Raw genomic sequence first — 22,002 nt, forward strand, 5'->3', positions numbered from 1 at the left:
CTGGAATCCTGTTTTTCTGTAGTGTGGCGGGCGTGAAAGTCGAGTTCCTCACCCACGGCTAAGGTCCCGAGCCGTGTTACACTGCTTTGACCTGGAGATAGCTTGACAGTACATGGTATGGGCTTTCTACACATCACAGTTGTCACTCAACACGGTAGACAGCAATGTGAGCAGGTTCCTCTTAGCTTATGGACACTGGTACCTTTAGTAATTGATTAAAATGTGTCATTTGGAGCACATCTTTTCACACATAAAAGGTGGGGTTGGTGCTTTGTACTGCACATGCTTACAGGCACCTTTCCTAATAACCTTCTAGGTCAGGCTTGTGTCAATATAACAAGTCAGTGTCCATTTTAATTATACGGTGATTACCTTCTATAAAAGAAAAACAAAAGTGATTTGCTAATTAAAAGGAACCTGTCATATTCGAAAACACTGTTTACCTGTAGATATAGGGGTCAACTACAGGTAGCATTTAAAATCCCGTTTAGCTGACTTGCTGAAGCCGCAGCTACAGGTAGAAAATAAAGTTTTATTCTCTCTGCAGCTTCTCTCTTCCAGTAATTGAGGCGGAGCAGGGAGCTGCTACAGGGAGGAGACACAGATTAGATATTAGAAAAAACTTTTTGACAGTTAGAGTGATCAATGAGTGGAACAGGCTGCCACGAGAAGTGGTGAGTTCTCCTTCAATGGAAGTCTTCAAACAGAGGCTGGACAGACATCTGACTGGGATGATTTAGCGAATCCTGCTTTGAGCAGGGGGTTGGACCAGATGACCCAGGAGGTCCCTTCCAACTCTACAATTCTATGATTCTATGATTCTACAGTTACTGCTCACTATACAGTGAACTGTTGTAATTAGAGTTGAGCGAATATGTTCGGAAACATTCGTCGAATCCGAATCTGCCATATTCTTGCCGAATGTATGTTTGATGATCGGTTCCAAACCTATTCGCTCAATTCTAGTCCCATTTGCAACATTTCAAACTATCTTACGCAAGAGAACTGACATAAACTGATTCATGAATCAGCCCCTAAAAGTACAGAGGATGAGGTTTGAGTAACTTGAAGAAATGGTCGAGTCAAAAATGCTAAACGATGACAGAATTTGCAAGAAGCATGGGTGACGGACCGTGTCGGGGAAGGCAGAGGACGGGTTTACAAGTGGCCATAAAGCTTTTGTAATTAAAAAACAGTTTAACCAGTCTGATTCACTATGTGTCTCCATATAGGGAGAAAAAAAAAGTGGCCAGAAATAAGCCCAATGACTATAAATTGAATAAAATAATTTATACAATCTTTATTAATGCACAGAATATCACAAAAATGTAGAGATAAAATGAATGCATCTAATGTGAGGGAGGCATGTGGCTAGGGACCCCGTTAAACATTTATAACAAAGAATATTATGATGTATAAGGTGTCAGTAGATAGGTAGGGTGCTGCTATATATGTATGAAGGCGGTTAGACAAAATATATGTGTGAATATTTTCCCATAAAAGGTAAAATTAATTAACTCAAAACAGTTATGAAGTATTATAAAGTAGTTGTGCATGGCAAGTATAAACAATCAGTATGCAATTAAGGTGCTTCTAAAGTGCGTAAATAGAGGCTGTGTCTAAAGCAAATGTCCTAAATGGGTCAATCATACAATGGATAAGGACTACCAGCACCACCAGTATAACCAGTATCTGAAGGAAGAGGTTTTTATCAATCTACATAGAGCTTAATACATGCAGGCTAAATTCACATGCTGTGTAACTTGCTATAACAAATGCATGGTCCCTCAACCCCGACGCGCGTTTCATCCACACTTCTTCAATTTATGGTCATTGTGCTTACTTCTGGTCACTTTTTTCCCCCTATACGGAGAGACATAGTGACTCAGACTGGTTCATAATGTCTTAGTAGCACAATATAATATATGGATCACACACACCCCCTGTTGATTTAAAAGCTTTATAAATGACTAGATCACGAATGGGGCCATTTCAGTTGGAAGTCAGGAGGATGTCAAGGTGGACATATTACTCAAGGAGTTTCAAAATCCAAAATATACAAGCAGACACATACAGTAAAAGAAAAAAAAAAATCATGATTCAAAGCAAGTGCTTCTTTAGAATTGATTTATTTTAGATGTTTGATATATTTCCAGCAATGTATGTTTGTTTGCTTAAACAAGAGAATATACATTGTTTTTTTTTTTTTTTTTTTTTATAAAATTCATGATTCATTCTTGATTACGATTAAACAAAAGTCTTCATTCATTCATCATATTTTGTCAACATCATGTGTATCGGACGCATCAAACTTGTAGCTGAATCCTCTTTTTTTGGAAAATGTGTCTCTACTACGATGAATGATACGAGGTTCTTGGACAATTGTGTATTAAGCTGCGGAAAGAAAACGTTGTGGATTACAATGTACTTACTGCCTATTACCAGTAGAATTACTATACTGTTCGGGGTGGTGAGACCCAAGTGTTTAGGGGATGAAAAAATTCGAGTATTCTTATTTTTCACAGAAAATATCTTTTGTAACCTAGAAAAATAAATGATCGCAGGATATAGTATTTTTTAATCTAGAGTAGATTACAATTTGATTCTGATAGATTTACTATAAAATATGAACATTTTTAATTTATATGTTAAAAATGATCTTTACTGTGCACATATTTATTGACAATGGTGTCATTGCCACTTGTCTGGTGGGATGGGGGGGGCACCACACCTCAAAAGGTCACTGTCATTTCAAGATTTATTTATTTTTCTCACTTATACAGCCATTCTCAAAAGTTTACACACCCCGGCAGAATTTTTTCTTTCTAGGCCTTTTTTCAGAGAATATGAATGATAACACCAAAACTTTTCCTCCACTCATGGTTAGTGGTTGGGTGACGCCATTTATTGTCAAACTGCTGTGTTTTCTCTTTGTAAATCATAATGACAACCCAAAACATCCAAATGACCCTGATCACAAGTTCACACACCCTGGTGATTTTGGCTATCACGCTGCAGTGTATAATACCGTAATTGTTTAGCATAATAACAATAAAAATTACACAATGGCACATTGCAGCCTCGTAATTATTAAACATTTTTATAATATCCTTTCCTACCGCAATACAATAATTGAATATCAATAATTGAATGTCATCACATTAATACTACAATGTCGTTACTGTAATAATGCAGTTTATTTGTAAAAATTATAATAATAATTATGCTAATAATTGTTTTGCATTAATATAATGCACACAGCAGTGTAATAAATGTGTAGGATCACATACCTTGTCATTCTGTAGTGTAATAAATGTAAAAAAAATCATAATACACATGGTAATAAATGTACAGCCTCATATCTCAGAAAATATGTCGCTATACTGTAGTAAAACAGTCGCTATACCTCATTTATGAAGCCCACTGGGTTTTCTTTCTCTTGAAACCTAAATTCCATAGAAGCCTTGTATACTTGTTTTCAGTTCCAAAAACAAAAAGACACCCTAGAAAAATAAATGGACGTTATTTAATGGCTCCAGTGGCATCTGTCTCATAATCAGTCCCTTCCTGACGTGATATCTGTCACAAGGGTGTCACGTCCCCCTAGAAGACCTGGAGTTACGGTAGATGGTCATGTCGGGTAATGAATCGCAGGTCTTCTTTAGAGATGGTGTGATTTGTGTCCCATACTAAATTAGTTTCCATTGGTGCTGAAGAGGTTACGAACCTTTCTATGTTGGTCAGAAACATGCAGCTTCATTTCAGCTGCTTCAGATCTGGTCATTACCTCTTCCTATAAAAACTTGTCAGACCTTCTTGTCCCTGTTGTCCCTGCAGGTGAAAGATTCATCTTCCTGTGCTGTGTGCTAAATGGTTGGAGTAGAGTTGTTGCAGTAGTGTTCTGTGGTTTGCTGTAGTACGTGTGGGTTTATCTCCTGGTCCCTGTTCCCATTTAGTTTATTCCACCCTGTCCCTATCCTCCTCCCTATTGTTGGTTAGTGCTTTTGTATGATAGAGGTTTTCTGTTATCCCAGTTTGACTTTGAGTCTTGTTTACCTTACATTTCTGTCCCATGCCTCATAAAAACTGATCAGACCTTCTTGTTCCTGCCGGTGAAAGATTTGTCTTGTGCTGTCTCCTAAAGCTAAGTGGTTGGAGTAGAGTTGTTTTAGTAGTGCTCTGTGGTTTGCTGTAGCACGTGTGTGCTCATCTCCTGGTCCCTTTTCCAATTTAGTTTATTCCTCCCTGTCCCTTTTCTCCTCACTATTGCTGGTTAGTGCTTTTGTACGATAGAGGTTTTCTGTTATCCCTGTTTGTCTTTGTGTCTTGTTTACCTTACATTTCTGTCCCTTGCCTCATGGGGTGGGAGAGGGGACAGCTTAGGGCTTAGCAGGAGCAAAGTAAGGTTGGAGACCAAGGCCTCTCTACCTTCAAGACTACCGCCGGGGCAGGGATAGTTAGGGACCCAGTTCCAGAGGTTTTTTGAGGCCCTCCTTCCTTACCGATGACCGTCACAGTGTGACACTGTCCATGTAATTCACGTGTTGAAGGGGAGAAAAACAAATGTAAGCATTTAAATGATATCAGGCCAGAAGGAATTAAAAATAATGATAGCCTTAAAGGGCTTGTCTACGGTTTTGATATTGGTGGTGAGCCTAAACTGTAAAGTGACTATAGCTGGGTTTATAGACTGTGAAGTACAGAACAGCAGGGACAAAGTTTGTGCCAGAATGGGACATGGGGATAAATTGATGAGGTTGAATATTATGACTTATTTTGTTAGATTTTTTTTTAGTCCTGGGCATTTTGCTTATACTTTATATTCCCTATACAATTCCAGTAACACACACCGTTTGCCTCCCCTGCCTTACAGTGTACACCTGTCGTGGAACTACCGTACTTCCTTTTCCTGTTAGCAGTAAATTAAATGCTTCTTTGATGGTATCATCGATTACTTACTTTTCAGAATTGTGTTCCAAGTATCCAGATTCAGCTTCTGATATTGCTCTTCATAGTCTGACACAAACCTCCTCCCATCTGGAATGGAACATTATAAATTTGTATCTTAGTGGTTTAAAGGGATATTTTCATTTTTTTTTAGTATTTATTGTATATCCACAAGATATTAATAACTCGACGGCACCCGCAGAATAAGGATCCGCTGACCCCCACATTGCAGATTCCCAGTCCGAAAACTTACCATACAGTTCAGTGGAAGGGAACGTGCACTTACATGGGGTCCTCCACATTGGAAGCGGTGTATATACCTCTCTATTGAACTGTGTGGACATTTCGGTGGACAGGAAGGGCAAAGCCCCGGTTCAGGAGGCGTAGAGTGGGTGTGGAAGAGGTGCAGTAAGAAAAGGAAACGTGGCTGTGGGGAAACTTTTTTCAGCAACGCATCATGAGTGTCCCATCAATGTGAAGGGCGTCTCTAAAATCTGGAAAGTATCACCTGTAAAAATGATAGGTCAGTGGGAAGGGAAATACTACAGGTGAAGCTGCCATGGGTCAAAATAGAAAATTTCCACTTTTTAGAATCAGTAGTGTGGCATATGTTCCTTAGAAGTGTTGAATAAATTAATGTGCCTTTTTTTAATATTTTTATCTAAGCATTGGAAAAACGAGCCTAGAGGAGGGGATTCCTATCACTGAGTGAGTCTATGGGGGGCTGATTGCTGATGTAGTCAGTCAGGGCTTTGGCCAATCACATTCATTGTCATGCCGCCAAGAAAGTGCGGTCACATGAGATAACGGTCGGACGTCGCCACGTAGAGGAAGCTGGACGAGAAGCAGTCCAAGATGTGTTATATAATGGGAGGACAACAATAGAAAGAAGTCACGGTGTAGAAAATGACCCCCACATAAAGCAACCGAACATAAAGAACAGTTATCCCCCAATATTCTGCTCTCAAGGTGTAAGGTATACATTGGGGCATATATCGCTATAATGTGCAACTGGACTTCTTTTTCTATCTATCCTCATATCTATCTATCTTTATCCAGAAAACTGACAGCACTCCAAAGTACGGTGGTAAATGATCTGCAGTGGTATTCATACATGGGAGGGTTGTTGTACGATGGGATACAGAGTCAGTCACCTTACAGGCTTGCACCCTGCTAGTAAAAGGATTCCTTCTTGTTTTCATATCTATCTATTGTCTATCTATTATCTATCTATCTATCTATCTATCTATCTATCTATCTATCTATCTATCTATCAACTATTATCTATCCATATATCTGTTAACTATCTATTATCTATCTTTCTATCATCTATCTATCTATCAACTATTATCTATCCATATATCTGTTATCTATCTATCTATTATCTATCTATCTATCAACTATTATCTATCCATATATCTGTTACCTCTCTATTATTTATCTATCTATCTATCTATCATCTATATATCTATTATCTATCTACTTATCTATCTATCTAAACTATCTATCTATCTATCCATCAATCAACTATTATCTATCCATATATCTGTTATCTATCTATCTATCTATCTATTATCTATCTACTTATCTATCTAAACTATCTATCTATCTATCCATCAATCAACTATTATCTATCCATATATCTGTTACCTATCTATTATCTATCTTTCTATCATCTATCTATCTATCAACTATTATCTATCCATATATCTGTTATCTATCTATCTATTATCTATCTATCTATCAACTATTATCTATCCATATATCTGTTACCTATCTATTATTTATCTATCTATCATCTATATATCTATTATCTGTCTACTTATCTATCTATCTAAACTATCTATCTATCTATCTATCTATCCATCAATCAACTATTATCTATCCATATATCTGTTATCTATCTATCTATCTATTATCTATCTACTTATCTATCTATCTAAACTATCTATCTATCTATCCATCAATCAACTATTATCTATCCATATATCTGTTATCTATCTATTATCTATCTATCTATCTATCTATTATCTATCTATCAACTATTATCTATCCATATATCTGTTATCTATCTATTATCTATCTAAATCATAAAAATAGGCAGCACTCCAAATTAAATGTGAAAAAAGTGGATACTTTACTGATCCTCAGGTGGCCACCTGAGGATCAGTAAAGTATCCACTTTTTTCACATTTAATTTGGAGTGCTGCCTATTTTTATGATTTATTAACTCGGTTGTTTGGACACTGATGAATAGGCTTTGCACCAATTGTATAATTTTGGTGGTGCTGCCCTTTTTTTTTATCTATCTATCTATCTATCTATCTATCTATCTATCTCATATTTATCTATCATCTCTCTATCATCTCATCTATCTATCTATCTATTATCTATTTATTATCTATCTATTATCTATCATCTATCTATCAACTATCTATCTATGTATTATCTATCTATTATCTATGAATTATCTATCAATCTATTATCTATTTATTATCTATCTATCTATCTATCTATCTATCATCTATTATCTATCTATTATCTATCTATTATCTATCATCTATTATCTATCTGTCTATCTATTATCTATCATCTATTATCTATCTATCTATCCCATATCTATCTATTATCTATCATCTATTATCTATCATCTATTATCTATCTATCTATTATCTATCCATCTATTGTCTATCTATCTATCTATCCATCATCTATCATATATCTACCCATGCTATACTTTTTATACCGTTCAATGTTGCAATTTTTAAATTTAAACAAAAAATACATAGACACATATTTTAAACACGGGCAGTCACAAGTTTCTGACTCTGAGTCATCTAGCACTTACGTCTGCCTTTGAGATACAGCATGGATTGGGGCCCCCAATTTCTTGCCATCAACTTATTCTGTAGATAGTAACAAAATGCAAATCTGAATTAATAAAACAACCAAAGAAAAGCAAAACAAACAAAAAGGAGCCTGCTAAGAAATCTATAAGTAACACTGCACCGGCTAGTCTGTATCAGTCGTTGTGCCCAATGTTACCTTAGGAGCAGACATCGATTCAGACAGAATAAAGAAGAAGACTGCACAGGTGAAGAACAGAACAGCTTTCCCGGTCTAGGAGATATAAAAAGAAGAGATTGTAGGAAATCTTGTATCTGTCCTAAAGCTGTGGACGTATAAAAGAGTTTTCTTACCATTCTAGGCGATGCTCTCGTGGGCTAAGCCAATGTGACAGATCTTCCCTCATCAGAAACCAGTCAGACACTTGGATGTCTTGTTAATGAGTGTAAGTCATGCGGACCCCCGGTGGGCTGGGATGAGCGCCGTCTAGTCATGGACTTTTCATTCACCTATTTGTTGAATGACAACACTGCATAGTATGAGGGAATTAAATGCATTTATCCCCCAGTAATGATCAAGGCGCCAGATCTGTGTCAGGCTCTTTTATTCCAGTACATAATTACGCTGATGTCCTATCAACGAACATGGACCCCAAAAAAGGCATAATAGCAACAGATAGTGGGCTGCTAGAGGCAAACAATAAGATGTCCACGCCGCTGTGCCTGGTCTCAATTCCTCGGGAATTAGGTAACCTGTAACCCTTATACAGGCGTAGAGGATTGAATGAAGCCAGGTGACTCACAGTGGGGGGGGGGGAGTATATAGTCAGCCACCAATTGTGCAAGTTCTCCACTTAAAACGATGAGAGCGGCCTGTCACTGACATCATAGGTAGACCACAACTAGGAGAGTCACAACGAGAAAACAAATCCAGAAAATCACCTTGTCTGATTTATTTTTCAAATGGTGGAAAATAAGTATTTGGTCATTAACAAAAGTTCCTCTCAATATTTTGTTATATATCCTTTGTTGGCAATGACAGAGGTCAAACGGTTTCTGTAAGTCTTCACAAGGTTGCCACATACTGTTGTTGGTATGTTGGCCCATTCCTCCATGCAGATCTACTCTAGAGCAGTGATGTTTTGGGCCTGTCGCTGGGCGACACAGACTTTCTAATCCCTCCAAAGGTTTTCTATGGGGTTGAGATCTGGAGACTGGCTAGGCCACTCCAGGACCTTCATATGCTTCTTACGAAGCCACTCCTTCATTGCCCTGGTGGTGTGCTTGGGATCATTATCATGTTGAAAGATTCATCTACGTTTCATCTTCAATGCCCTTGATGATGGAAGGGGGTTTGCACTCAAAATCTCACAATACATGGCCCCATTCATTCTTTCATCAGTCGTCCTGGTCCCTTTACAGAGAAACAGCCCCAAAACATGATGTTACCACCCCCATGTTTCACAGTAGGTATGGTGTTCTTTGGATGCAACTCTGCATTCTGTCTCCTCCAAACACGACGAGTTTTGTTTCTACCAATCAGTTCATCAGACCATATGACATTCTCCCAATACTCTTCTGGATAATCCAAATGCTCTCTAGCAAAATTTAGACAGGCCCGGACATGTACTGGCTTTAAGCAGAGGGACACGTCTGGCACTGCAGGATGTGAGTCTCTGGTAGTGTATTGTGTTATTGATGGTAGCCTTTATCACAGTGGTCCCAGCCCTATGCAGGTCATTCACTAGATCCCCCCATGTGGTTCTGGGATTTTTGCTCACTGTTCTTGTGATCATTTTGACCCCATGTGGTGAGATCTTGTGTGGAGCCCCAGATCAAGGGAGATTATCAGTGGTCTTGTATGTCTTCCATTTTCTTATTATTGCCCCACAGTTGATTTCATCACACCAAGCTGCTTGCCTATTGCAGATTCAGTCTTCCCAGCCTGGTGCAGGGCTACAATTTTGTTTCTGGTGTCCTTCAATAGCTCTTTGGTCTTCACCATAGTGGGGTTTGGAGTCAGACTGTTTGAGGTTGTGGACAGGTGTCTTTTATACTGATAACAAGGTCAACCAGGCGCCATTACTACAGGTAATGAGTGGAGGACAGAGGAGCCTCTTAAAGAAGAAGTTACAGGTCTGTGAGAGCCAGGAATCTTGCATGTTTTTAGGTGACCAAATGCTTATTTTCCACCATAATTTGAAAAATAAATCTTGCTAAATCAGACAAGGTGATTTTCTGGATTTGTTTTCTCATTGTGACTCTCATAGTTTTGGTCTACTTATGATGTCAATTACAGGCCTCACTCATATTTTTAAGTGGGAGAACTTGCACAATTGGTGGCTGACTAAATATTTTATTTGTCCCACTGTACGTGCTAAAAATGAGGCTATGATTTGTTGGAGTGTACAACAGCTGGATGTTTATGCTATGGAGGGACTATCTAGAGAAGACAGCAGACATACAGTGTTAATTTCCATGTTGTTCCTCTAAATTCTAGTGTTTTTGTAAGCTTCTTTTTGTAATCCTCCATGTCGTGATATGATGCAGATTATGGTACCTGTCCTAATTAACAAAGTTCATTCTCCCACTATATTTGAGCATTGATGATTCTGCGGAAAGCGGACATTCGTAACAGGCTGTAGGCCCATACACATAAAAATAACACAGCTTGGTGAACAGGCTGATACAAGGAATCTTCTGAAAGTTCTCATCTGCTCTATCAGTACTTCTGAATACGCTTTTTCCTCATCCCTGGACACATCAGGTGATCATAAATGACTGACCCTTTGCCTGGGTCCCATTTTGCCTTGCCTGTCAACCGCTATTGCTGACTTGCCTGTTCTTGCCTGCTCACTCCGATCTCCATATGATATCATACTGTTGATCTGTTCTGCATGATGTCACATTTATATTCCATCACTTATGGACAATTGATGTCCACAGTCCTTTAACCCCTTAAGGCACCTCTCTAGTATTCTTTTTTATTTCACCACCAAAGTCGTGTCACTAATCCATGTTCCCTCACCCTAGTAATATATTTACCAAACCGCCATCTTCTGCTCCAGTCCCTCTCCATCATCTTGTGATCTCAGCTCCTGACACATCGGGGAAGTCAAGTAAGTGAGGGCCAGATTGACTGACGAATGGTGCTCCGGTCTACTCCCATTGCACCCAGCATGTAATTTACATAATACTAGTACAATGATTTTTTTTTCTTTGAAAGTAGCCCATGGATTTTAGAACTAGAGGCAGTCTACTTTGAAATGAAAGCTGCCTTATATTGAGAACTACTTACCGTACTTCATTATCGCGATTTTGGCCCTTTGTATACCTTTTCCTTTTATGCTAAAGTTCTTGAGATAATAGACCATTGGAAAATCCCGTCACACTAACATGTAGAATACTGGTTGCTCAAATAGGAGTGTACAGGCCCTCATATACATTAGAATAATCTCAACCAAACTCAACAATTTTGAATGTGGTGGCCCTACAGTTGAGTCAGTCCTTCTGACAGTTGGTGTCGGAGGAGAGAAAGATCGTCTGTTTTAAGCCGGTCATTCACATTAGATGGTTGTCAACATAACGGAGCTTTGGCCGATCATTCAGCCAACAGACTCTCTCATATACAGGAGCACTCATTTGGCCGAGCACTCCGGTGTTTTCTATGAGAAAGCCACCGACTGACACATCAGCTGCTACAAGAACAATGCGATCGTCAGTCCAAAATCAGTCATGTGCAATAAACATCTTTTCAACCATAAGGCAGCTGAAGCTCCTATCCACACTAGACCATTGGTTAAATCCGTTAATATCAGCGGGTTTGGCAGACACTAGCCTAATGTGGATGGGGGCCTTCATCCTAAAAGCCAGATCCTTTTGTTTTTTCCTTGATATTGGCCCCTCTCCTAATTGAAAACAAATGAACATTTGACTGACGCAAATGTTCAATGAAAAGAAAAGTCAGGAGAGATAATTGTTATCTGAGAGCTATGTTAAGTGCATGAGAAACTTAAGTTTAAATGACACCCTATAAAATGAATCTACTGGGGGTCCTGCCAGAATATTGTACCGTTGAATGCATTGCTCAGACATTGGGTGCCATTGGTTGCTGTTCATACCATCAGTTCATCACAGTATGTGTCACACCACAATGATGATGTCCTGCCGGGTCTACAAATCAGAAGGAGCGCCCGGGATTCCGACAGGTTGAAGGTGGTTCACCGGGCACCCAAGAATTACTGACATAGACGCTGGACCAGGATCCTTCTAATCTTTACTCTCATTTCTACTGAGTAAAGACCCATATACAAGGTAGACAAGCGTTGGCTGAAGTCTAACAGATGATAAGGATCCGGTATGTCTGATTTCAGACTGTTGATCCTTTTCTTCTAGGCGAGATAGACTGCCACCAGAAAAGTCTTCTAGAGGCTCTCTTGTAGAAAACACTTGGAGGTATCGGTAGAGTGAGTGCTCCGATGCCAGGACATGTCGGGAGAGTTGGCTGCAGGCCGAACCATCATGCAACCAACAAATAATTACTTAGTTTGTGGTCCCTTACAACCTGGGAACATGATACCTATCACTAAGCAAAAGATCCAATGCAGATAGTAAGATGCTAGTGTTTAATGTTTCACTGCCGTTCCCTACTGACATGCATTTTTTGGGGCATTGACGAGATAACAGAAAACAGGAAGACAATGGTAGGAAAACAACATGTATTTTATAAGAAAGGAAAATCAAAGTATTCGCGCGTCAATATTTGTAAAGATTTAGTTTCTTGTATATCTGTTGCAGCATTGACTTTGGCTCCTGCGAACCTAAAAGAAGAAGAGCAATAAATGAATAATTCTTAGATCACAAATGGTCATGAAGTTCTCTGGGGCTAACCTACCACATCCATAGCTTCTCCTAGCTACTAATAAGAGGCAAGAGCCAGGTTTAATAAATTATTTCTGCTGCCCCATACCTGATGAGAAAAGTGTATTTTCCTATGAAGACGGGGGGGCGGGAACTTGCTCAGAAAATGGTTTGTCACTTATTAAACCTATATAGTGATTGGACCGATTGAGTAAATATCTTTTCAACACCAGCACTATTTATTTTTACTAAATGACCATTATTTTATTTTTTTAAATTCAGCATGAACAGTCTTATTCTATTTCATGCTCAAGTAATACTAATTACCTTAAAGGGACTCTGTCAGCAAGTTTTCTCTATGTTATTCAAGAGCAGCACATTGTAAGGAATCTGTGCCTGATTCTAGCGATGTGTCACTTATTGGGGCCGTGTTTTGCTGTTTCAATAAAATCAGTGTTTTATCAGCAGATTATAACTACAGGACTATGTGTCTTGTGCTTCCTGGTCCAACCACGCCCCCCAGCACTGATGCAGTGTACATAGAATGCGGCCAATCAGTGGTGTGGGCGGGGTTATACAGAGCGCAACATTTAGAGAACTGTTAGATCTGCAGCAGAGAAAACAGGGATTGAATCAAAATGACAGCAAGCAGCTCAGTAAGTGATACATCGCTGGAATCAGGCTCTCAGCCTCTACATTATGCTATGCTCAGATTACATAGCAAAAATCTGATGATAGATTCCCTTTAATACTGGAATGGCACATGAGCATATGGCAGATGGGGTCTTCTGGAAGAGACTGTGCATTCGAGTACATTCTCCGGCATGGAATTCTACATAATCCTCATCCAGCACATAGGTGAGAAAAAGACATACCTGAGTCTAGGTCTATTACAAGCAATGCTCTGTGATCTCAAAAGACACATCTGAATCTAGTCCAAGCAATGCTCTGTGAGCTCAACTGCGTTTTTGAGAGACACATCTCATAGGAGGACATCAGGACAGATTTTTAGCCTCTCAATATATGATCTTGAAAATGTTGTGGACTTAGAACAAAAATTTTCAGAGAGCAACATAGCATTTTATTCCCACATACAGGGGTGGACATTAGTTATGAGCAAACGTGCTGGGATAAGGTGTTATCTGAGCATGCTCAGGTGCTAACATGGTGTCTCTGGCATGCTTTAATAATGTGTTCGAGTCCCCGCGGCTGCACGTCTCGCAGCTGTTCGACAGCCGCAACACATGCAGGGATAGTCTAACAAACAAGAAATCCCCGCATGTGTTGCGGTTGTCGAACAGCTGTGAGACATGCAGCCGCGGGGACTAGAACATATTATTTGAGCACTCCGAAGACACTTGGTTAGCACCCGAGCATGCACAGATAACACCTTATCCCAGCATGTTCGCTCACCACTAGTGGACATTGGTGCAGCCTGTTCAGCCGCACAGGTGCCCAAGAGGTACGGGTAGCCCATTTCCACCTCAAAAACAGGAGGAACCGAGCAATATGATGAACTCTAGGACTGCAAGGGGCCCATATACTGTTATTGCCCAGGGGCTGCCAGGGCACACATATATATACTTTATTGATTCCTCCGACCTACGTACCTAGTACTCCTTTGTGTATTTCATTCGTCCAGGTGACATGTCCTAATACAGGAAAATCTTCCATTTCTAGCACATCTCTTCTGCCATCTACAGAGAAAATGGATGATTAATATATTGCAGTCATCATATTATACAGCACTGTGTACTTACAATTGCTCATTTTGCCTTTCTACCCAGATGATTTTTCTCTTTCCCATTAGGTCTATGACATCATGTGATTAAAAACTGACTAGCTGAATCCTTCTATGCTCTATGTAGAAACAGGAGATCTATTTTCCGTGTATGAGTCATTAGTCACTGCAAAAGTCCCTGGTAGGGGAGAGGAGGGAGCAGCTGGATCACAAGAAGCAGAGGGGAGTGATTTTTGCAGGGAAAGGAGACTTCCTGTTTCTACATAGATCAGAGAATAGAGAAGAATTCGCTGGGTAGAAAGGCAAAATGAGCAATTGTAAGTGCGCAGTGCTGTATAATATGATGGCTGGAGCGTTTCTTTAAAAGGGTATTCTGATTTCTATAAATTATCACCTATCCATAGGTCCATTAATAGGTTATTACTTCAATAATGGTACAGGGACCCCAGAAGCGGCTGAGTACCCCACTCCGCTTTCTATGGACGTTCCAAGGAGATTGAGTGAAGTAGCAGTCAAGCATGAACACTCTCGCTACATGCTGATGGAGGACAAAGGTGCCCCATTCTGAGAATGAGATTGGGTCTCTACCGATCTAGAAGCTCCCACTTACTCCATCTTGTACCAGAATACCCCTTAAATGGTGCATTAATGGCCCAACCGGATTCCAAGTCAGTGATCCCGCCTCGTCAACTTCTACAGGGGAAGAAGAAGCTGTGAGAATGGCTGTGTGAACTGCAGCATAGACATGTCTAGTTCTACTGAATTCTAAGGCAGCCAACATGTCCATACATATAATAACAATAGTGAAAAATGAAGGAAATGAACAATATCTCTAATTTATTGTCACTTCAACCGATTTTAAAATGAAAGGCTGACTCACGCTTTCCTTTGAGATACAGTGTAGATTGCGGACCCCAATTTCTAGTTAAAACCTGGATATAGGAATAGAATGATAGACTGAGACGCTAATATCCACACACAAACATCTAATAAGTCCATGCATGAACCATCCAGCTTTCTTACCTTTGTGCCTCCACTACTGTCGGCTACGAGGGCTATCAGGAACATGGCAGATATCCAGGCAATCGCCTTTTGGGTGCGCTACAAAAAAAAATGTTGAATATGAAAATAAGCGTTATCATCAGTGCCGACGGCCTAATTTTCTTGAAGCATCCTCACCATTGTTCTAGTTATTTATCTAAGGTAGCTTAGTCCTTTCATGAAGACTCAATTATGTATTTTGCAGTCTCGGTCCTTTTATGTAAGAAAATCGGCGGTATTCAGTTTGTAGTTGTGGCTCTTTACGTTCTGGAGACCTTGCTCTTGTTTAGTTTCTGCACATGTATTTATACGGCACAAATTGGACTATAAACACGTCACGGTACATTCGAAAGGTCTTAACACCCCCTAGGCCTAATTAGTTTAACACAGAACATCCTGATGCAATTGTGTGTTCCTCTATTATCATTAATTGTGGCTGTGACAGGCGCTTTCCAGTGTAATGCCATTCTGGCGTCAGTCGCATCATTGGTTCCTCTAATTCACTATGGACTATAGGAAATCTTCAAGCTCAAAATGCTGTAATTATAATTTTCTATGGTTTAGAAGGAACATTTCACCATTTTTTTTTGGCTTATAAATAATGCCCATCACCTTTAAGGTCATGTAAGTGGGGTTCCTACAACCCCTTTATATCCTCATAGATGTCCCTGCATACCCCTAAAAAAAGTCCTTCGTATGGAAGTGGATCGCCCGCCAGGGCAGTGGGGTACTCGGTACCGGGCCGGTATCGCAGAGGGAAGTGTCACAGTAGTGGTGACCCGGTCCATGGCCCTGGGCGTCCATGTAAAAGGGAGTTAAGCATGGCTGATTAAAGTTTATAAGTGGATGATTCGTGACGCCACCTGTGGTTTCTGGTCAGTTTGACCAGCGCTGCAGGGTTGCTTCTTTGGGACAGATGGTGTGGTGCAGCAATGATGTTGAAGCTCCCCACAGGTGGAGCTGTAGTCCCAGGGCAGAGTAGATGAGGTTGGTAAATGGGGAGATAGTGTGAAGGAGTAGATGTAGCAGAGCCGGGTGCAAGGCGCAAGAATAAGTGGAGGACACAAGGGCATGTAGTTCCAAAGGCTTTACTCACAGTCTAGTGCGCACAGGTGCCCGCTTCAGTGCCGTGTCCTCCAGGTCAGGGGCTCAGCCAACTCCCAGGCAAGGTAAAGTACACCTTTCCAGCACTCCTCCAACATGTGCCTTCTCTGAACGTCTCCACACTAGCGCCTAATCTGAAGTACTTGTAGTTGCGTATTAAACTCAAGTTCCTCCTTCTTGATGTTACTTAGAACTCTACTTGTATGGCAGACAGCTGTAGCCTGCTTCGGGGACTCCTTGCTATCATGTCCTGGGTCACCCACGTTGCTGTTGTGCCCCCAAGTCTTAGATGGGAATAAAGTGGTGACAACTTCTATTCCTCCGGTGTCTGCTGCAGGAACATCAGTATCCATACAACCTCGGAGACCGGACTCTGGCCTTGCGCTTCAAACTTAAGGAAGGGCTCTGCTCTGACCCTAGTCCTTAGTTCTCTTCTCCTTACGTTCCGCACTAATCTTTCTTCCCTCTGAAGAATCAGGCTTTCTATGGCTCTTTCCTGTGCCAGCAGCTCCAGGTCACAGGAGTGTGCTGCAGCACCTCCTTCACTCCATCCCTCTCCGGGGATCTTCTCCCACCAACTGACTCTTTCCTAATATTCTCCCGCTCTCTTGTGCAGTCTAAGTTCCACCCACCTCCCAGCACTCTTCGTGTTCCAAGCAGGGAGCCACAAAGGTTGCTCTGCTACACTACTGGTGTGCATGTGGGTTGTGAGTGTTGGAGTGTGGTCAGGTGTCTCCACCTTACCTGGATAGTGGGGTACCACACGTCAGGAGGAAGTGCAGTACCTCTGTGGCGACTGAACCCTCAGGGGCGCCACAGAAGGTGAGAGGTCAGGTCCAATGGGTGAATCAAGATTGTGATCAGCGCCACCCCGATCCTTTCAAACATCACCTCTTCTATCGTGATGGAAGGGGATGACACTTCTGCATCATCCCCACGGCTTTTGAAGTCTCGTGACGGCACAGTGGAATCAGAGATCGGCAGCGCAAAAAGCATAATCTGCAAGAAGTTTTTAAGTTCTCCCTTAATCTGTGTGGATTTCCTTTGATACTCCAAAGACATATTGATAGGGAATTTAGATTTGTGGGCCCCCAATGGTTAAAGCGATGTGGAAAATAATGGTTCTTTATAAGCGAGTAAAATGAATATATACTGATGAGGGGCAAAACCCCCGAAATAGTGCTGTCTATAGATCAGATCATGCCCTCTGGTTTGACTGGAATGAGTAGTAATGTTTCAGGTCCAGTTGAATAACATCTTCATCTCATACTTCCCAATTTTGAGTAGTGCCTTCAGGGAGAATTAGCAGGGCTAATTTATGGGGACAAACCATACCCTTTTATTTTTAGAAACCATATGCATTTACACACATTTTATACTCTGTCAGAACAGTAGTTTCCAAACCCATATGGGGTATTTCTGTTTTCTGTTTTTGCTCAAAATTGTAGTTTTAATTTTTTTCTCTCACCACTTGTGACATTGAAAACTTTGGGTTAAAGAAATATTTTAGTGGAAAAAATGGGGAACAGTTTTTAAGTTAGGATAATTTTTGCATGTGGGGTTTCTAATATGTAGACCTCTCAAAGTCACTTTAAAAGTGAAATGGCATAACTGGAGTGGCGTAACCAATGTACCGTGGTTCGAGGAGAGCCTGGAGGGGCGTAACTAGGTGAACACCTGACTCTTCATTAGAGCTCCTAATGGTGGGGTTAGATTTTGCTGCCAATGGACATCAGGTGCTTCACCAGGGTAGACCTCGGACGCATGGCAGCCAACCCCCAAGGGACAAGTAGCTGGAACGGCCTGGAGGAGAATACAGCTGGTACCGGCAGGTGCAGACTGGTATGACTGGTATGTAGATAGGCACAGTTAGGTGCAGGCTGGTATACAAAAGGGCACAGGCAGGTACTGGCTGGCATGACTGATATACAGTAGTGATACAGACAAGGCATGCACTCAGTGGATATGAGGTAGGTGCGAGCTGAACCTGGAACTTAGTCCAGAGGGTTATCCAGTAAAGAGAAAACAGCTGCACTCTGGGAAATTTTGATTTTCAATGCAAAAATTATTTTTATTGAAAACACCACAGGGGAACTAACAGAATGGTTTTTAACAGGGAGAAATGCAAAGTACTACATCTGGGCAATAAAAATGAAAAAAGCATATATAGAATGGGAGGAATAGGGCTAAGTGACAGCACATGTGAAAAAGACTTGGGTATACTAATAGATCACAGACTGAATATGAGTCAACAGTGTGATGCAGCAGCAAAAAAGGCAAATGCAGTTCTAGGATGTATTAACAGAAGCATACAGTCTAGATCACGTGAAGTCATTATTTCCCTCTACTCCTCTTTGGTCAGACCTCATCTGGAATATTGTGTCCAGTTTTGGGCACCACATTTTAAAAAAGACATCAACAAACTGGAGCAAGTTCAGAAAAGAGCGACCAGAATGGTGACCGGTCTGCAAACCCTGTCTTATGAGGAAAGGTTGCAGGATTTGGGAATGTTTAGTTTGCAAAAGAGAAGACTGAGAGGAGACTTAATTGCTGTCTACAAATATCTAAAGGGCTGTCACATTGTAGAAGGATCAACTTTATTCTCATTTGCACAAGGAAAGACTAGAAGCAATGGGATGAAACTGAATGGGAGGAGACACAGATTAGATATTAGAAAAAACTTTTTGACAGTTAGAGTGATCAATGAGTGGAACAGGCTGCCACGAGAAGTGGTGAGTTCTCCTTCAATGGAAGTCTTCAAACAGAGGCTGGACAGACATCTGACTGGGATGATTTAGCGAATCCTGCTTTGAGCAGGGGGTTGGACCAGATGGCCCAGGAGGTCCCTTCCAACTCTACGATTCTATGAATAGTGCACTATTCCCCTGTGGAGTCTTCAATAAAAATTTTTTTGCATTGAAAATCAAAATTTCCCAGAGTGCAGCTGTTTTCTCTTTACTGACTGATATACAGGGAGGCTGATTTTAGTGGGCATGGCTGATACACAGGCAAGCTCATGCTGGCGGGCACGGCTGATATAGAGGCAGGCTGGTGCAGGCGGATACAGCTTGATATACTGGCAGACTGGAATACAAAAGACAAGTATGGATAGACAGGTACAAAACAGGTAACTGACTGGTACTATGGACCTGACAACTTGCAGTCGTACTAAATACTAACTAGCCACTTTGCTCAGACACCTCCCATCAGGTAGAGGTGCATTAAACAATAAGTGTCTCCCAGCCGTTGCCTGAGGACACTTTAGGATGGTGCATGTTGTCCCTTTAGGAGGGCGGGACCATGTGAGCACCATAAGCACAGTGCCTGGGGATCTGCAAACCATGCACAAACTTGGGCAGCAGCAGGAGAAGGAGTGCAGGGCCTTGGCAGTGAGTGAGTCGGCATCCCTGCCAGGAGAGGGGGGCAGCGTGCTACTGTACCCCCATTTACGCTCCCTCCTCTTCAAGCCCGGAAGGAATCTCTCCAGGAGGTGAGGGGCATGGATGTTCTCCCTGGGCTCCCATGACCTCTCATCAGGACCAAACACCTTTCAATCCACAAGAAAAAAGGTTTTTCCTCTTACTCTCTTGGTGGCCAGAATATTCTCTACCTTGAAAACGTCCTCAGAGATGACTGGACCCGAAGTGATACCTGGATCTTTGAAGAAGGAACTCAAGACGACAGGCTTAAGGAGAGACGTGTGAAATGAATTGGTGATCCTTATAGAGACTGGGAGTTTGACTTATAGGCTACAGGTTTTTGATCTGCTTAAGAACCTTGAACAGGCCGATGAAGCGAGGGTTCAATATACGAGGGTAGTTTAAGATGGACATACTTTGAGGACAGACAGACTTTGTCACCTGGATGACAGAGGTGGATCCAGACCTCTCTTGTCTGCGTGCTTCTTCATGTGTTCAGAGGATTTCAATAAGGCGGTCTTGGTGTCTTCCCAGATTTTAGAAAAGCCCTAGACAAGGGACTCGGCAGCAGGAATGTCAGTAGTAGTAGTAGAGACAGGGAACAGAATATTGGGACCTTAAAAAACTGAGATTTAGAAGAAGATTCACTTACATGGTTATTGTGTGAAAATTCTGCCAATGGTAGGAGTTCGAGCCAATCATTGTGGTGGCCATTGACAAAATGCGCAGGAAGTTGGTCATGATCTGGTTGACTCGTTCCACCTGTACATTGGACAATGGATGGTAGGCCAAAAAGAAATCCAAAGTGACATTCAGCAGCTTACAGGTTGCCCTCCTGAAGCGAGATGTAAACTGGACGCCTCTATCAAGAGACTATATGGAAAGGTAAACCATGCAGGCAGAAAATATGTAGTATGACCTTTACATCAAGCACTGGAGCAGACTGGACACTGGACAGTGGAGTGAAAAAGGCCATCTCGGAAAGCGGTCCACAATCACCCAGATGACAGAACTCCTAGGTGATAATCGAAGGAGATGCTTCAGAGTCTTGTTTTGGGCCCAAAAGGGACAGGCCGAGATGAAATCTGCAACATCCTTGCTCAGGGTGGTCCACCAATAATGCCAGGAAATGAAGAGAGCCATTTTTTTCTGTCTGACATGTCCAGCCAATTTCGACGAGTGACTCCAGTGAAGAACCTGCTTACTGTCCTGTTTAGAGACAACAGTCTTTCCAGGTGGAATCCAAGACAGGTCTAGTGAAGTGACAGTAAACGTCTTGGAGGTTTCAATGTTGCTCTGAGGTTCTTCTTCCTGGTCAGAAGAAAGAAAAGACCAGGTGAATGTGTCCGCTTTGATGTTCTTGTTGGCCAGCCAGAAATGGAGGACAAAATCAAAGGGGCAAAGAGCAAAGACCACCTGACTTAGTGTAGATTCAGGTTCTGTGCGGAATGCAAGTAGGCCAAGTTCTTGTGGCCTGTGTAGATAATAACAGAATGAACTGCACCTTCAGGTAGGAAGTGCCACTGCTCTAAAGCCAGTTTTATCTCCAAGAGTTCTCGATCGCCTGTCGAGTAGTTGCAATCTGGAGCCGAGAAAGTCTTAGAGAAAAAAATGCAGGTCGCCATCCAGCTGGAGGGAGACTTCTGGGTGAGAACAGCTCTGACACCTGAGGAAGAGGCATTCATCCCCAGAAAAAAATAGTTTATTGTTGTTTGGACGGTGTAGCACAGAGATGGAGGCTAAAGCCTGCTTTAAGGAGACAAAGGCGCTATCAGCATCAGGAGTCCACATCCTAGGATTAGCTCCCTTTCAGGTAAGCGCAGAGTTTGGAGCAGTCCGAGAGGAGAAGTATGAACTGGCAATGCGGTATGAACTGGCTATAGTAATTAGCAAACACAAGAAAGTGCTGGATCGCCATCAGACCGTCAGGACGAGGCCACTTCAAGACAGCGAACACTTTCTCATGATCCATTTTCAGACTGGTCTCGGAGATGACCTACCAAAGTAATGAACAAGAGGTCTGATCGAATACGCACTTGTCATA

General features: G+C 41.4%; 2 protein-coding genes across 3 annotated transcripts in view; both read right to left on the reverse strand.

Moving 5' to 3' along the window:
• Nucleotides 1–2,110: 2,110 nt before the first annotated feature.
• LOC141092458 (spexin prohormone 2-like) lies at nt 2,111–8,473 on the reverse strand. The gene is made up of 6 exons (XM_073578621.1): nt 8,148–8,473; nt 7,993–8,067; nt 7,796–7,853; nt 4,960–5,037; nt 3,407–3,503; nt 2,111–2,394 (listed from the first exon to the last, which is right to left on the reverse strand). The coding sequence occupies exons 1-5, from the start codon at nt 8,148–8,150 to the stop codon at nt 3,412–3,414; spliced, it is 306 nt and encodes a 101-aa protein (XP_073434722.1). The 5' UTR covers nt 8,151–8,473; the 3' UTR covers nt 2,111–2,394; nt 3,407–3,411.
• Nucleotides 8,474–12,496: 4,023 nt separating this feature from the next.
• LOC141092459 (spexin prohormone 2-like) overlaps nt 12,497–22,002 on the reverse strand; it is a 50,615-nt gene continuing 41,109 nt past the window's right edge. The window contains exons 1-5 of one of the 2 annotated variants that reach the window (XM_073578622.1): nt 15,574–15,733; nt 15,418–15,495; nt 15,275–15,326; nt 14,264–14,350; nt 12,497–12,613 (exon numbers count right to left, since the gene is read on the reverse strand). In XM_073578622.1, the coding sequence (XP_073434723.1) occupies nt 12,549–12,613; nt 14,264–14,350; nt 15,275–15,326; nt 15,418–15,495; nt 15,574–15,576 (285 nt within the window). In that variant the 5' untranslated portion in view covers nt 15,577–15,733 and the 3' untranslated portion in view covers nt 12,497–12,548. Of the gene's footprint in view, nt 12,614–14,263; nt 14,351–15,274; nt 15,327–15,417; nt 15,496–15,573; nt 15,734–22,002 lie in introns of those variants that run through there. The other variant, XM_073578623.1, reaches the window with a different exon arrangement.

This window comes from Dendrobates tinctorius, unplaced genomic scaffold, assembly GCF_039654945.1.
Source record: "Dendrobates tinctorius isolate UK_male_01 unplaced genomic scaffold, ASM3965494v1 ptg000059l, whole genome shotgun sequence".
NCBI lineage: Eukaryota > Metazoa > Chordata > Amphibia > Anura > Dendrobatidae > Dendrobates > Dendrobates tinctorius.

What these genes read in the sequence shown, in the direction of transcription:
- LOC141092458 (XM_073578621.1), bottom strand. An exon ending in AATCGATGTCTGCTCCTAAG is followed by an intron (nt 7,854 to 7,992) that starts GTAACATTGGGC and finishes TACTATCTACAG; the next exon opens with AATAAGTTGATGGCAAGAAA. An exon ending in TTGGAACACAATTCTGAAAA is followed by an intron (nt 3,504 to 4,959) that starts GTAAGTAATCGA and finishes TTATTTTTCTAG; the next exon opens with GGTGTCTTTTTGTTTTTGGA.